At 39.7% G+C, this 16,604-nt stretch overlaps 1 protein-coding gene across 1 annotated transcript in view; it reads left to right on the top strand.

Moving 5' to 3' along the window:
* The window catches only part of LOC127994722 (protein sidekick-1-like), a 204,277-nt gene that overhangs the window by 142,617 nt on the left and 45,056 nt on the right, over positions 1–16,604 (top strand). The window contains exons 17-22 of the mRNA XM_052591829.1: positions 4,910–5,091; positions 9,560–9,675; positions 9,958–10,153; positions 13,800–13,898; positions 14,886–15,077; positions 15,694–15,815. Coding sequence (XP_052447789.1) covers positions 4,910–5,091; positions 9,560–9,675; positions 9,958–10,153; positions 13,800–13,898; positions 14,886–15,077; positions 15,694–15,815 — 907 coding nt within the window. The remainder of the gene's footprint in view (positions 1–4,909; positions 5,092–9,559; positions 9,676–9,957; positions 10,154–13,799; positions 13,899–14,885; positions 15,078–15,693; positions 15,816–16,604) is intronic.

The raw sequence follows: 16,604 nt of genomic DNA on the forward strand, positions 1-16,604 counted from the left end.
TTATTAAATCATAAAGGGTTAGTTCACCCAAAAATGAAAATGATGTCATTAATGACTCACCCTCATGTCGTTTCAAACCCGTAAGACCTCCGTTCATCTATATTTCAAGATATTTTAGATTTTATGGCCCTCCATTGTAAATGTTTGTACGAAATACTGTCCATGTCCAGAAAGGTAATAAAAACATCATCAAAGTAGTCCATGTGACATCAGATGGTCAGTTAGAATTTGTTGAATCATCCAAAATACGTTTTGGTCCAAAAATAACAATTCTCTTCCGGGTCTGTTGTGAGTGCGTTCACGACACTGATGACGTGTTTTCTGGTGCGCCAAATAACAAAGATAACACGTCAGCAGCGTCGTACGTCAACAGCGTCACTGCAGAGTCGTAATTTTTGTTATTTCTGGACAAAAATGTATTTTAGATGTTTTAACAAATTCTAACTGACCCTCTGATGTCACATGGACTACTTTGAAGATGTTTTTATTACCTTTTCAGGACATGGACAGTATACCGTACATACATTTTCAATGGAGAGACAAAAAGCTCTCAGACTAAATCTAAAATCTTAAATCTTAAACTGTGTTCAGAAGATGAATGGAGGTCTCATGGGTTTGGAACGACATGAAGGTGAGTTATTAATGACATTGTTGTTCTAGATAGTCGATCAGATAGACTACCATAGGTTTACTTGTAATTGTGTCTACATAAGGGTTTATATTACATAGCAACTTTAAAAGGATAATCCACCCCAAAATGCTAATTCTGTCATCAATTACCCTTATGCTTTTTCAAACTTGTATGACTTTCTTTCTTCTGTGGAACACAAAAGAAGATGTTTTGAAGAATGTTGGTAACCAAGTTTTGGTTCCAATTGAATACCATTGTATGGTCATTGGAAACAAACTGGAAGCAGCTTACTGTGATGCAAAAACTTATTTTGTGTTTTGCAGAAGAAAGAAATACATACAGGTTTGAATTGACATAAAAGGTGAGTCATTTTTATGTGGACGGTCCCTTTAAGATGGCATAACCTGGTTTTTCACCAGGTTTTCGAATTACATGTATGCAGTAGCAGAGGTGTCAAGTAACGAAGTACAAATACTTCGTTACTGTACTTAAGTAGAAATTTGGGGTATCTATACTTTACTTGAGTTATTATTTTTCAGCCGACTTTTTACTTCTACTCCTTACATTTTCAGGCAAGTATCTGTACTTTCTACTCCTTACATTTTAAAAATAGCTTCGTTACTGCTATTTCATTTTGGATTGTTTTCATTCCGGGTGTCATCATTCATAAAAAAAAACAAAAAAAAAAAAAAAAAACTATAGTATCCAGATAAATCGCGTCATCCGGAAGCAGTGAATTTGATTGTGGTTGGATGAGAAGTATAAACATATACCATTCTGACACCCTATTGGTTTGTACGTGATCCATCGCACCTGCACATGACACAAATCACATCACACTCCAGCAAGGACATAGCCAGTTTTGGGCTCGTTTATCAAAAAATATATATTTCTTAAAAGTAGGGTTGGGTTTGGAACCGGTATCCGATCGCCTCAGAGTCAGTCCCCTTAAATTTCACATGAAACCAGCGTCAGACCGGTTCCTCCCGTCTTTCAGCGCGCTCTTCAATCCACAGAGGCGCAGACCGCGAACGGAGCAGCGCATGCGCACTTAAATAAACAGAGGACACAAGGTATGTGTTTAATAAACAATCACTCGGTTTCTCATCTGTAAAGTTTTCGCTCATCACACCACAGCTGTTTCCTCCAGCGAAAATCTAGCCCTTAACACATATGAACGAACACATACTTTAATAATTACACTTATTTAAATATACTTAATTTAATCATACGTACTTTATACATACACTACTGTGCAAAAGTCTTAGACACGTTAGTATTTTCACTTAAAAGAATGGTGTTCGGCCAGTAATTTATATATATTGCTGTAGTGTGTCAGTATAAAATATCAGTTTACATTTCCAAACATTCATTTTGCTGTTGTCAAGCTGCTTGTGCATTCAAAATCGCACTAGATTATTATTAAAATTAATGGCAAACTGATATTTCCTACTGACACACTGCAGCAAAAGATATAAATAACTGGCTTAAAACCCTTTTTGGGGTGAAAATACTATTTTTTCCATAAGACTTTTGCACAGTACTGTATTTTAAAAACGACATTTTTGCTACTTTATAAAGAATGAGCATACAGTAATTCACAGAACTGATAAAAGACAGTGACAGACAGCACTCATCTTAACTAAATATCAGAGTGATTGACAGAGATACAGTAGAAATATTATGTGTGGTTTTGTATTAAATAATGACCCAGATTGTGAAATACGTTTATTAGCCTTAGATTAAGGGAAGCACAACTTGGGAAATGAGAGCATCCAAGCTGAAAGCTATGGATTTATTTTAAATATTTGTAATGTTCTTTAAAGTTATCCATAGTTTTTTTTGTGGTTCTTTTTTTTAAAGGGGAGGTGAAATGCTATTTCATGCGTACTGAGTTTTTTACACTGTTAAAGAGTTGGATTCCCATGCTAAACATGGACAAAGTTTCAAAAATTAAGTTGTACGTTTGAAGGAGTATTTTTGTTCCCAAAATACTCCTTACGGTTTGTCACAAGTTTCGGAAAGTTTTTTTCGAGTATGGGTCTGTGTGACGTTAGATGGAGCGGAATTTCCTTATATGGGTCCTAAGGGCACCTCTGCCGGAAGAGCGCGCGCTCCAGTATAGCAGAGCGCACTAAGAGGCTGAGAACAGACACTGATCACTTATCAGAGTGAGAGCGTCGCGAAATGTCACAAAAGAAGTGTGATTTTGGTTGCCAGGGCAAGACAACCCTGCACAGATTACCAAAGAAAAAACAGCATTAAGGGACCAGTGGATGGAGTTTATTTTTACAGAGCATCAACGGAGTTGTGCAAGTGTTTTTGTTTGTTCCCTGCATTTCGAAGATGCTTGTTTTACAAACAAGGCCCAGTTTGACGCCGGATTTGCACATCGTTTATTTCTTAAGGATGATGCAATCCCAACAAAAAAGGGTCACGATCGTGTGTTGGAACCGCAGGCGGTGAGTAAAACTGCTTCTAATATCTCTGCCTCCTTGTTAGTGCGTCCGCCTCCCATGCCGGAGACCCGGGTTCGAGCCCCGCTCGGAGCGAGTCGTTGCTGCTGCTGCTCTCGTTCAGTTTCAGCCTCGGGATCTGATTCTGGATCATAAATAAACGGCTGAATCTGACTGTAAGCCATACATTGTTTTGGATGATGTTTTTTTCCTCAAGGTAATGTCACAGCTTCCACATGCTCTCAACGCAAAAGCCTACTGGCGCTCGTGATTCTTTAGCTCCGCCCACACGTCACGCCTCCAGCCGCTCGTGTTTTTCCGGGAAAAATCGGTACAGACTATCTTTCTCTTATGAATATAATAAAACTAAAGACTTTTTGGAGTTATGAAGGATGCAGTACTACTCTATAGGTACTCAAGATTAACATGATATTGAGTGAAAACGAGCATTTCACCCCCCCTTTAAAGTATCGGTTCAGGCACTGTTTAGGAGTACCGTTTTAAAAGTATCGAAAAGGCACTGGACCCTACTTAAAAGTTATTATTTCTCACTGGCTCATTTACCAAATGAGTGCTTTTTCTTCGTCCTCCACAAATTAAGCTACTGTAGGTAGTTCGGTAGTTCGAACACTGGACATAGCAGACGTATGTACCGAATACAAGAAGCTATCAATCAAGAAGGTATCAGGATTATGACTTATTTTTCAGTTTTAGTTTTTGATTAATCACTTGGAATAATCATTCATTTTGACAGCACTATAATGTTTATTGTAAATAGACAGCCATACAAGTGTAATTGTTACTAAGCCTGCACCAATGTTCTTGTCCATTGCCCTCGCAGATTCCTGCAGCTAAGTTTGGATGTACATTTACATTCCATTAAGGGTTATTGATGACATACCTCTAAAGTTTGACTTTTTGCACCATAACAATACTTACTGGCAACTAGTCATCATATCTCTAGTCCTTTAATGTATTTGCATTGTACTAAAGTGCGTTCATTTTAAATGGGCATATATGCGGCTGATGAAGACCTGAAGGTCGAAACGTTGCTTGATTAAATTCCTCTGGAGCAGTAGTTTTCAGTGTTCAGACTTCACTTCTTTATTTGTCTATATCATTCAGTTGTCTTGCACCTGCGTCCTAATTGGATGTTTGGGATGTGCACACCATTTTTGTATTTTCATATATGCGGCTGAAACAGGAAGCCTAGTGCATCCCAAATTTTTCAACATGAACATTTTAATATAACATTATAGTCATTATGGCCTATGGCCTTTAGAAAAATGTTTTTTTGAGGAGGTGGGGTAGTGTACAATAGGCCCCTGTGGTGCGGCCTAAGCTTTTGTTCTTAATGGCATTTTTTCCCCCTTACATTACTTTTACTTTTATACTTTAAGTAGTTTTTTAAACCAGTACTTTTACACTCTTACTTGAGTAAAAAGCTTGAGTTGATACTTCAACTTTTACAAAAGTCTTTTTAAACCCTAGTATCTATACTTCTACTTGAGTAATGAATGTCAGTACTTTTGACACCACTGTGCAGTAGTAGATGATATGAGTTGTATTAGCTGCACTTGGCAAGGCAAGTGTCACTACTACTTTTGTTTAACACGCAGAATACCTTAGCAACCATATAACAATGTGCTGAAAACCACCTACAACGTTCTAGCATTGTGGCTGAGAGTTGTGCATGGGTAAGCACCACTCTCATTTTCTACAGAAAACGCATCTAGTTGAAATCACGAGCGAGAGTGTTAGCGTTAAAGGTTCACAATCATCTTAAAAAAAAAAAACATCATTCTATTTCCCTCCCACTCAGGTACAGATTGGCAGGTCTGCCTGGTGAGTTTCAGCTGAAGAACATCACCAGTGCAGAGATTAATTACTGTCTAATTGGAGAGCTCATCATCTGGACGCAGTATGAGATCCAAGTGGCTGCCTACACTGGAGCGGGCCTGGGGGTGTACAGCCAGTCTGTTACTGAGTACACACTGCAAGGAGGTTAGACGATCCACACACACACACACACAAACACACACAAACACACACACACACACACACACACACATCTACACACACACACAGATATAAACAAAAAAACAGTGCTTCATCAGTCTGAGCGAACCCTTGATATTTCAAACCTTTGAGGTTTGTGTCCGAAATGACCATCTTTCTCATTAAGCTACCGATATCATAAAATATCTGGAGTAACCATGGAAACCGTAAAATCCATTAGTCGGCTTTACTGCACAGATCGGCCATCTAAAAGATTATTTCTAAGAAGAGTAAATTTATGGACTCTGGGCAAACAGTGACCGTAACCCATTAATTAATTTAATTTGCTTTATGTGCGTGAATTTGTGTGTGCAAGGAAGTGTGGGGGTGTTCTGAGATCCTTCAGCCGTGATTATTCATATTATTTAACGTCAGAGTAATGATACTCCTGCAGAGATTAATAGAGACCCAGTGTCCACAGAGCCATCTTCTCATAGCGACCGGAACAAATGCTTCTGTACACGTGGTTAGAGGCGGTTTTTATGTCTCAGTTCAGATTTCTGGACACACTCATGTAACCTTGTGCCATTGTGTGATTGTGTTTGAAATGAATAGGGCAGCAGGACAAATCGGAGCGCCCAATCCAATTGAGCGATATCTAATCTGTACTCAACTCGCCAGGCCTGACCTTAAAGGGGCCATCTTAAACAGATTAAGTGTAAGCAGCAATGAGTCTTTATGGAAATATGATCTTGTTCTTTCCACTTCCCGCTCAGGCCTGCTGCATAGCACCGATAGTCTACAAGAAAGGATTTGAATACAGACTGTAGTTCATGTGTATGTGATTATCAGTGCCACTGTGAACATCATTTGATCTTTTGAAATATAGAGTGTGTAAATATATGGAAATGGAGGCTTTGGGTAGGCGGTTAAATCCAAAATCCAGGTAGTCACAACAGATATAGTCTCGCAGAGCCAGACTTTTGACTATTATCATATTGTCTGTTCGTCCAAAAGCAATTTAGAACAGGTTACTTCAAAGAAACTATGATGAATATGCAGATCTGGTCATCACTGTTTAGGTTACTTGCTACTGTGTGCCTTAAAATTAGTCTAAGCACAAACCCTGTAAACTTTGGCTTATCCCACACAGTTTTATTTTAATATTATTTATGTACGAACTATTATAATATTTATTAACATTTTAAATTAGATATGATTTTTATAGTTTGAGTTTTCATTTTAATTTCAATGTTTTGTAATTCTTTTTTTTTTTTTTATCTATGTTTAACTTCAGATTATTTCATTTCAGTTTGTCTCTAAAACAACACTTGTTTTTGCTTAGGGTTTTTCTTAAGTTTAAATGTATAATGTAATATAACATTTTATTCCAGCTACATTTCGATTAACAAAAATGATTTTCTAAAAGTAAAACGAATAGTTATTCTTTTGATAGTATAATGTCATGATTCTGCCCTCGTGTCCTTGATTTTTCCTAGTCTTGAGGCAGGATCATGACAGACCCATGTTTTGTGTACAAGCGCATGGCCTTGTCTTTGGGCCATGTGCTTGTGTTGTCTCGTTCCCTTGCCCCGCCCCCCTTGTTAACCTAGTCGTGTCTTGATTGTCCTATCTGTAACACCTGTCGTGTCTTGATTAGTACCCCTATTTAGATCTCCTAGTGTGCTCTGTCTTGCGTCGGTTCATTGTGTTACTTATGTGCTTCTCAGATGTGTTCCACACTGGTGACTGTGATTGTATCCTGTATACCGTGAGTGTTTGTTTATAGTTAGTGTTTAGTGTCTTTATCTGGTCAGCCCTGTCTTGTTTGGTTATTTAGTCCTTACCCTAGCCCTTGTTTTCCCCCTCGTGGGTTTTTGTTTTCCCTTTTTGTATTTAATAAACCCTTTTGTGTTGAATCCTGTCTGCACTTGAGTTCCTCCCTTGCAAACCCTGACAGAATGAACCGACCACAAAGGAACTCAGCAGACAGGAGGCAATGCTGGATGGCATCAGCCAGCCAGCGAGATTGTTTTGAGGGCTCTCGCCTTGTGGTGTTCCGGGGGACCAGGGGAGGTCGTTCCGGAGCGAGCGGGCGAGAGGAGGAGTCCCAGAGGTCCCCACCTACCCAGCTGCCCACGGTCCCAGAGGGCCGTGTCCTGGCCGTGGCAACCCTGGGGAATCAGGCAAGTCCCCCCCAGAGTCCTGAGGCACCTCCCACTACCTTCAGTCTCCCCAACAAGCGAGGGAGACGGTTTTCATGGGAGTCGGCTTCAGAGTCTTCGGCGTCCGAGTCTGCCCTGTCCGAGACCAAACTCCCCCAACCCGCCTCTGACCCAGCTGTAGCCTCTGCACCGCGCCCGAGGAGGAAGAGGAAGAAGAAGGGGCCTGCCGGTCCTGTGACCCTGTCTCCTCCCGAGCCAGCAGCGGTGAGCGTGCCTGAGCCAGCAGCGGTGAGCGCTGGCGTGCCCGTGCCAGCAGCGGAGAGAGCTGGCGTGCCCGTGCCAGCAGCGGAGAGAGCTGGCGTGCCCGTGCCAGCAGCGGTGAGCGCTGGCGTGCCCGTGCCAGCAGCAGAGAGAGCTGGCGTGCCCGAGCCAGCAGCGGTGGGCGTGCCCGAGCCAGCAGCGGTGGGCGTGCCCGAGCCAGCAGCGGTGGGCGTGCCCGAGCCAGCAGCGGTGGGCGTGCCCGAGCCAGCAGCGGTGAGCGTGCCCGAGCCGGCAAAGAAGAGAGCTGCAGTCGTGAGAGCGGAGGAGAGAGCCGCGGCCGACTCTGCAGCAAAGACTCTTGTACAGTCGGTCTCATCCCATAAGGAGCTGCCTATTATCCTAGCTGCTAAAGACTTTTCTGATTATTTGTCCCGTCTTGTCCAAATTTTAGAAGTTCCCGTCAGTCCTGTCTTGTCCTCAGACCCTGTCCCCAGAAATCCCGAGTGTCCAGTCGTTGTCTCCCCGTGTCCTGTTGTCCCCCCGAGCCCAGTAGATGTTGTCTCCCCGTGCCCAGCTGATGTTGTCATGAGTCCCGTTGATGTATCCCCGTGTCCCGTGAGTGTTGCCCCGTGTCCCGTGAGTGTTGCCCCGTGTCCCGTGAGTGTTGCCCCGTGTCCCGTGAGTGTTGCCCCGTGTCCCGTGAGTGTTGCCCCATGTCCAGCTGATATTGTCCCGTGTCCAGTAGATGTTGTCCCCCCGTGTCCAGCTGTTGTCCCCCCGTGTCCAGCTGTCGTCTCCCCGCGTCCCGTAAGTCTTGCCCCGCGTCCCGTAAGTGTTGCCCCGTGTCCCTTGTCTGCTCCTATCATGTCCCCTGTCAGTTGTCCCAAGACCCCTCCCCGCCCCTCACCACCCAGACCTGCCCGTACCCCCCGTCGTCAGCCTTCGTCCTACCCTCCTAAAACTCCTGCCCCACCCACTCACCCTGGTCTGTCCCCCATGAACTTTGTGGTCCCGCCTCCTCCCCTTCCCTGTTTGTTTTTTTTGATTTGTCACCCTAACCCTGCCGTCGTGTATTCATGTCTGCCTTTGTTATTATTTGTCATGTCCTGTTGGTTTGTGTCTGTGTCCCAGTCTGTCATGTCAGTCGTGTCCCGTGTTTGATGTTCCCTTGAGGAGCGTCTGGAAGCCGCTCCTTAAGGGAGGGGTTCTGTCATGATTCTGCCCTCGTGTCCTTGATTTTTCCTAGTCTTGAGGCAGGATCATGACAGACCCATGTTTTGTGTACAAGCGCATGGCCTTGTCTTTGGGCCATGTGCTTGTGTTGTCTCGTTCCCTTGCCCCGCCCCCCTTGTTAACCTAGTCGTGTCTTGATTGTCCTATCTGTAACACCTGTCGTGTCTTGATTAGTACCCCTATTTAGATCTCCTAGTGTGCTCTGTCTTGCGTCGGTTCATTGTGTTACTTATGTGCTTCTCAGATGTGTTCCACACTGGTGACTGTGATTGTATCCTGTATACCGTGAGTGTTTGTTTATAGTTAGTGTTTAGTGTCTTTATCTGGTCAGCCCTGTCTTGTTTGGTTATTTAGTCCTTACCCTAGCCCTTGTTTTCCCCCTCGTGGGTTTTTGTTTTCCCTTTTTGTATTTAATAAACCCTTTTGTGTTGAATCCTGTCTGCACTTGAGTTCCTCCCTTGCAAACCCTGACAGTATAACAGTATTATTTTATAGTTATATAGTATTACTAAATACAATTTTGTAATACAGTTCTGTGCACACTCACTCCCTGGAGCTGCTTATTAAATGCATTTAATAAAAGTCAATCTCAGTTAAATAATTTTTTGAATGAAGTAACATACAGGCAAACAAAATTAATGAATGAATCATAGATTGATTGATTGATAAAATAAAAAAATGTGCCATTCTTTTATACCACGCGCATTCAAAATTCAAACACATTTTGAACTTTTACGTGAAATATAACGGCATGAATGAAAAAATAGATGAATGCACATTTTCAGAATAGTGATAAACTGTCTCCCACTCTGCAGTCCCCACAGCGCCCCCACAAGACGTGGATGCTGTTGCGCTCAACTCCACCACCATCAAATTCACCTGGACACCACCACCCCAGCAGTTTATCAACGGCATCAACCAGGGATACAAGGTAACAGCGTAGAGAGAGACGGATGTGAGAGAGTGTGTTTGATGGTGTATATGAGTGGAAGTGAGAAACATTTCTGTTGGAGGGAAGAAAATTCAATTCAATTTGCCTGGCAGGTTTATTGTCTTGTGGTGTGTGTGTGTGTGTGTGTGTGTGTGTATGCATGATTGATTGGCTAAATGCCTGACAAAAACAGCAACTTTAAATTTGAGTAATTAAATCCGAGCAGTGTATGCTAATCAGGTTTTTTCTATGTCTTATTGTTATTCCTTATTTGTCTCACAGCTGCTGGTGTGGCCTGAACACTGTCCGGAATGCATTACCATGGTGACCATTGCCCCTGAGTTCCACGGGTCACGTCACTATGGTTACGTTAGCAATTTAAGAAAGTTCACGTGGTATGAGACAGTAGTGCTGTGCTTTACCACTCCTGGCGATGGACCAGCTAGCACACCACAGCTCATCCAGACTCATGCTGACAGTGAGTACACATGCAAACAAGACAAATCACTAAGAATCAGCAATGAGATTAAACTGAGTACAAATGGAAATTTTAGTTTAAAGGAATATTGAAAAATCGACCATCATTCACTCAGCCTCATGTTGTTCCAGACCTTATATACTTTAAATAAAAAAAATAAAAATTGTACCAGCTGTTTGGACTGACAGCACCCATTCACTGCAAAAGATCCATTGGTGAGCAAGTGATGCAATGCTACATTTCTCCAAATCTTTTCTGGTGAAGAAACAGACTCACAACTAAACTCTTCCTTTAAAGTAATTACTCTGTCAGAAATAGTGTCATTGGTTTCTGCTGTCTATTTTTGGAGAGAAAACAGTTGATTCTTCAATGAAAAGCAACTGAGAGCTCCATTAAGTCTCCTGAGCAATGAAAGATCAACCTTTAAGCAATAAATGTGTCCTCTGGGATATAATGTTTTGCTTGCAGTGCTGACATGTAAAATCATATTTCACACTCTTGCAGATACCCACACACTCTTACAGACAGTCCCTCTGTGTTTAATTGGAGACAATCGACTAACAGTACACTCTTTACTTGAAAACTGTCCAGCAGGCTTTGAGAAAGAGATCTCTCGGCAAAAACAAGCCTGTTTGTTTGACATTCTAGCCAACAAAATCGATACAGAGGAGAAATTTGGCCCTTTCACTATGCATGCCGCAATTTTCCACATAATTGTGCTTTTTACATCGCCATTGATTAGTCTTTTCACTGAATATATATTGGCCACCCAAGCACTGTTTTCACGTCATGCCACAGGTACGGAGATTCAGCCTTGACTAACCTGCAATTATTGAAGCAGGATCACTCCTGTTAGTCAATGCTCATGTGCTTGCTATTGATTGTCCCACACACCGTGTGTGTAAGCTTGGATATGTGTGCGAATGCGCACGCAGCTGTTAACAGACAATGTAATTTTCATCAGATGATAACAGCATGTGTTCTTCTCTGCAATGCTGAGCCACAGGAGCTTGTTTCCCATGAATTGCTCAATCACACAAACAGGTTAGACATGAAAAACCATTGTGCATAGTAGCTCTCTCATCTCTCAGGCATTTTTTCTTTTTTTTAATATGAAAAGATTTAGCGTTGTGCTCATGCAAGCATTATGTGGGAAATTCACTTTGTTTGCTCATCTAACTGGATCTTTTTGATTCCCAGGTTTAATTTTACGAAGAATGGAATGGAAACAAAGTGAATAAAAGTAGTTAAAACCAAAGAAGGTTTGAAGTACCTGCCAAATACTATTTGTTAGCATTAGCGTTTAGCGTTGCAACATGAAATGTGCAATTTTTGATAGACCCTTTAAGTCTATTTCATACCTCCAAAAATACTGCTTAAACATCTGTTACAATATAATGAAATTATTATGAATTATATTTTATTAATGCTGTATAGGGAATGTATTTACTATTATGTATTTTTGTATTGATTTTATGAATCCAACATTTTAATCCTGTTGGCACAGCTACTTTTTCTAAAACTTTTCAGAGTTAGTGTATGTTGCTTGCAAAAGTCTATTTGCTATTTACTTTTTGTATTATTTATATACTCTTATGGTATTTATTAATATGTTGAACAGTTGTTTTATTCATATTAATATTCATTTTAATCGCACAGTTCATAAAATTAAGCATAGACCATTTATCTTGTTTCAAATGTTTTTTGTTTTGTTTTTTGTCATTATTTGCTTTATCCAGCAAAGTACACCAAAGAAATTGAAGGGTGATTCTCAAACATCTATATTTTCTGCAAGCTTTTTCCAAGATAAAAATCCAAAAATAGGACACTCAGAAACTCAAAAAGGACACCAAAGAACCAAATTATATAAGGAATCCATATAAGCACATATGAAAGAAAAATAAAATGCTAATCAACATCTGAATTGTGTAGTATGTGTACAGTGCAACATCAAAGAGTTTTTTTATATTTTAGAGAAGTCATGTTACAACACCGAGCAGGACCACGTGGGGATGCCAAAAAAAAAACAAAAAACAATAATAATAATAATAACTAAACGGAACCTAAACCAAATGCCTTCTGACTGCATATCTACTACAGTACACATATCCATTCAGAATAACTAAACACAGCAACATACATGCGGATCAAAACATTATCGTTCTTGTGTGAGGAAACGATGTGAATGTTGTTAGTAATATGCTTTTGTCACTTTTTTTACTTTGTGTTTTTGTATGTTTCTATTTCTAGCTTTAATTTAGCTTTATTTCTGGTATTTCAGTTTAAACTAATTTTATTTCAAGTAGCTGCTTTTTTTTTCATACGAAATTCTCAGTTTTAATTTTAACCTTAATTACATTTTAGTAACTTTTGTTTAAGCTTATGTCATTTTATTAGTTTTTTAGTATTTTTCTTTAACTTCAATTTATTTTTATTTTTTGTTTTAGTGATTTTTTGTACTTTAACTTAATTTTTATTCAAGTTTCAAGTTTAAGTTTTCATCTAATTTGTATTGTATTTTAGCTTTTATTTAGCTGAATATTAAAGTTAACAATAACAAAGCTGCTCATAATAAAAGGATATATTTTAAAATCGATGCCTTTTGAATGTATGGTGTATTTAGGGCATCTACCAGCAGTGACCATGCTAACCAGCTGAACCTTGACCTGCAGGTCAGCCCAAAAAGAAAATGAATAGAAAAGTAATTGGAACTGCAATGCAGTGAGTTACATGGAGTCACACATTCTCATAAGCATGTGATGGATTAACCCGTCAGTCTAGCGAGACGACTCTTATAAGGTCTGCTTGACAGGTTTGCCACGCGCGTGTTAGATCTAATGAGATTGAAGCTTTATCTGCACACATTAACCACTGTGCTTTTCAGGCAAATGTCATGTTTGCCTGTCAGATGTATTGTCTTGCGGGTGTGTATGCATGATTGATTAACCACTGAATGACTGCTAACTCATAAGGGTAATTGCCAACAAACACATCATTTGCTTTTGCCTATTTGCATTTGTGATACAAATGTTCACAGCAATAAGCTCTATATTGGAAGAATTATGATCTTGCGGAAGGTCCAAGGTAATCCTTTACCATGAGCGGATTTTAAAGTGTCTGTAACATACTGCCCAATAAATAACGAGCTTTGTTCCATGTGCACATCCACACACACACACACACACACACACACACACACACACACACACACACACACGTGCTTGCAGTAAGAACATCAACACAACTGCTGTGTATTCACGGTCAATTGACCTTCTGCTTCTAATAGAAATGCACTCTTTGTATGCTTAAGTACTCAAACAGTGTACGAGCAAATTATGGTCACACACTAGTTAGGAGCTAATTCTTACTATTAACTTCGACTTCTGCCTCAATAAACTCCTAAATTGCTGCTTATAGCTTGTGAGGTACAGTAGTTAAGTTTAGCAATGTGGTCTAAAGTATGGTCATGCAGAATAAAGCTTTATAAATAATAATATTTATATGTGCTTTATAAGTAATAAAAAACAGCCAAAATGCATAATAAACAACTAGTTAATAGTGAAAATAAAGTATTTCTCAAATTATATTGACATTTTCCAGAGAAACCTGCTGAGTGCACCTTTAACATTGTGTTTGTGTGCTGTAGAACCGGGCCCGGTGACTCAACTGAGTTTCACTGAGATCTTGGACACATCTCTGAGGATCAGCTGGCAGGAACCGGAAGACAAGAACGGCATCATCACAGGTGAACAGGCTCAATTATCCAATCACAGCTTCAGTTCAACCGCCACAGGAACTCTCACTAATCTTTCCAGCTCTACAATGTCCCTGTGCCTGACTTTTGTTAAAACTAGCAGATTTAAAATGTCTTTTTTTTTTTTTTTTACTTTATAAAGATCACCTTCACACTTGGAGAATTTTTGTCTTGTCTTAATTTATTTTTGTTTCCAGTTGCATTTTTTGAATTTATTTTAATATGAAGAAAAACGTTTAAAACGTTTACAAATTATTATTATTTTTTTTTTACTTTATAAAGATCACCTTCGCACTTGGAGAATTTTTGTCTTTTCTTAATTTATTTTAGTTTCCAGTTGCATTTTTTGAATTTATTTTAATATGAAGAAAAACGTTTAAAACATTAAAAACAAGTACACTTTAAATAAAATCACTAAAATTGTTTAAACAAAAAAAAAAAGTAGAAGAGTTAAGAGTGCTATTTCTTTCAAGAGTTTTGTTGTTTTGTAGAGTAAATTCTAAACTTCAATAAAACATTTTGATAATCTAAACAAGCATTTATGTTGTGGAAATGGTTGAGATTAAATAATCAAGAAAAATCAAGTTAAATATAATTTGAGTTGTAAACACATTATTATTGCACAAATTAAAAAAATAAAAAAGTAGCAAGAGTGTAAAAGGTTTGCTGAAATATAGTTTCTGGTTGTTTATGGTTACATAATTATGAAAATATCTGAATTACTGTCATGTTACTAGGAAGTGTAGTTAAGAAGCTTTAATAGCTTACTGCTTTGATTTGGTTACAAAACTGTTGTAATAATTGTGAGGTAGTGCATCTTTCAAGCAATTTCACTTTGCAAATGCATGCAAGGAACCATAAAGAGAGTTTCAATTCAGCCATTTGTAAGAGCCGGTTACTGCCTATGTAGACAAAAATCAGCACGGCGGTTCAAGTTGTGGAGCAAAGCTTAATTTCCTCATTTCCACCTCTCCATAGGTTATGTGTTGTGTTGGGAGGAGGCCGGTCAGAACGAAACCCGTGTATCTCAGAATCTGTCCAATTCTACGCTGGTGTACGAAGTGACCGGGCTTACTTCACTCACCACGTACACTCTGCAGGTGGCTGCGGTTACACAGGCCGGCACCGGTACTGCCACCTCGTCCACCATCTCAACAGGACTGCCACCAGGTCTCCACACTCTCAAACAAACATACGCTTCAATGCTAGCATCACTTTAATGCATCAAATTCTCCCTTGGGGATCAGTGAAAGTCACCGTGTTCGAACTCTAAAGGAAATTCAGCACATGAAACAGCATGCCGCAGTGGGGCGCATATTTCACATAGACCAGCAATCCGAGACACAGTCAGTAAGACTGTAATACATCACACCGAGTTGGAATGAAGCTCTTGGGGCCGCTGCATGTGTGCGTGTGTGTTAGAGAGAACATGAAATAAATGATGATGACCAAAAGCCAAGCTACACTCATTATCTCCCACTGATATGCTGTGGAGTCGGGAGAGAACGAGCTTTATCTACTGTTGAATGAGCCACCGTGAACCACCCAAATATCATTATCAATCTATTTAATTACCAATTAATCATAAACCGTAACGCCAACGTTCACCGCTGTACACAAAACCTCATTGACTCTGAAGTGAGTTATGGGCCCATTTACAAGAGTTTTCTTTGAAGGATAATGAAGAAACAGACAGAGAGCAGAACACAGAATGCAGGAAATGTTTCAATTAGAGCAGCTTGTGAGTTGCATAAATATGTTTTTTGGTTGTTGTGTTGCTGGACAGAGCTTCCTGGCGCACCGTCCAATCTGGTCATCTCCAACATCAGTCCTCGCTCCATCACCATAAAGTTCCACCCCGGCAGTGACGGCAAAACCGCCATCTCCAAATGGATCGTAGAAGGACAGGTGCGTAGGCGTGTGGGTAAAATTGATCAAAACTTGCTTTGCTAAATTGTTTTTCACATTAGTAGCAATTAGCACTGGGCAAAATGGTTAACTTGGCAACAAAGTACACTTTTTTTCTATGCAAAATGGCTAACTTTGTCATGAATGTTGCTAATTTGGCAGCCAAACTGTTAACTTTTCCACAAAATGTGCACTTTTCTATCAGAAACATGGTTAAATTTTTCATAGATGGTATAGGTTTTCATGCGTGGTAGTTTTCTTTTTGAACAATGCTTAACTTTAGTTACTTTTAACTACGTTTTCTTTTCCAAATGGTTAACTTTGACATGATTGACACTTGTCTCTCCGGAAAAATGGTTGTAATTTTCATAACTGGTGTGTCATGGTTAATACCAGCAGTTTTTACCTCCAGAACGGTTAATTTTGTAGCAAATTACTTCTTTTTTTTTTTTGTGCATTTTGCCACATATTGCACTTTTCTCTTTGCAAAATGGTTATTTGTTTATGAAAGGTATTTTTTTCTGCAAATATATATTAAATTAAATATATAGTTTCACTTTGCCGCAAATGACAAAAATTTGCTTGTTGAACTTTACCACAAATTGCAATTTTCTCTCTGCAAATATTGCCTTGAAGGGCACCTTTCTCTCTGAAAAAAATAAAAATAAATTACCTTTGCCACAAATTGCCTTTTTCTCTTTGCAAAATAAGTAACTTTGTGACAAATGGCAATTTTCCTTCTGCCGAATGGTTATCTTTTCCACAAACTGCAGTTTTCTCTCTGCCAAG

This window comes from Carassius gibelio, chromosome A1, assembly GCF_023724105.1.
Source record: "Carassius gibelio isolate Cgi1373 ecotype wild population from Czech Republic chromosome A1, carGib1.2-hapl.c, whole genome shotgun sequence".
Lineage (NCBI taxonomy): Eukaryota > Metazoa > Chordata > Actinopteri > Cypriniformes > Cyprinidae > Carassius > Carassius gibelio.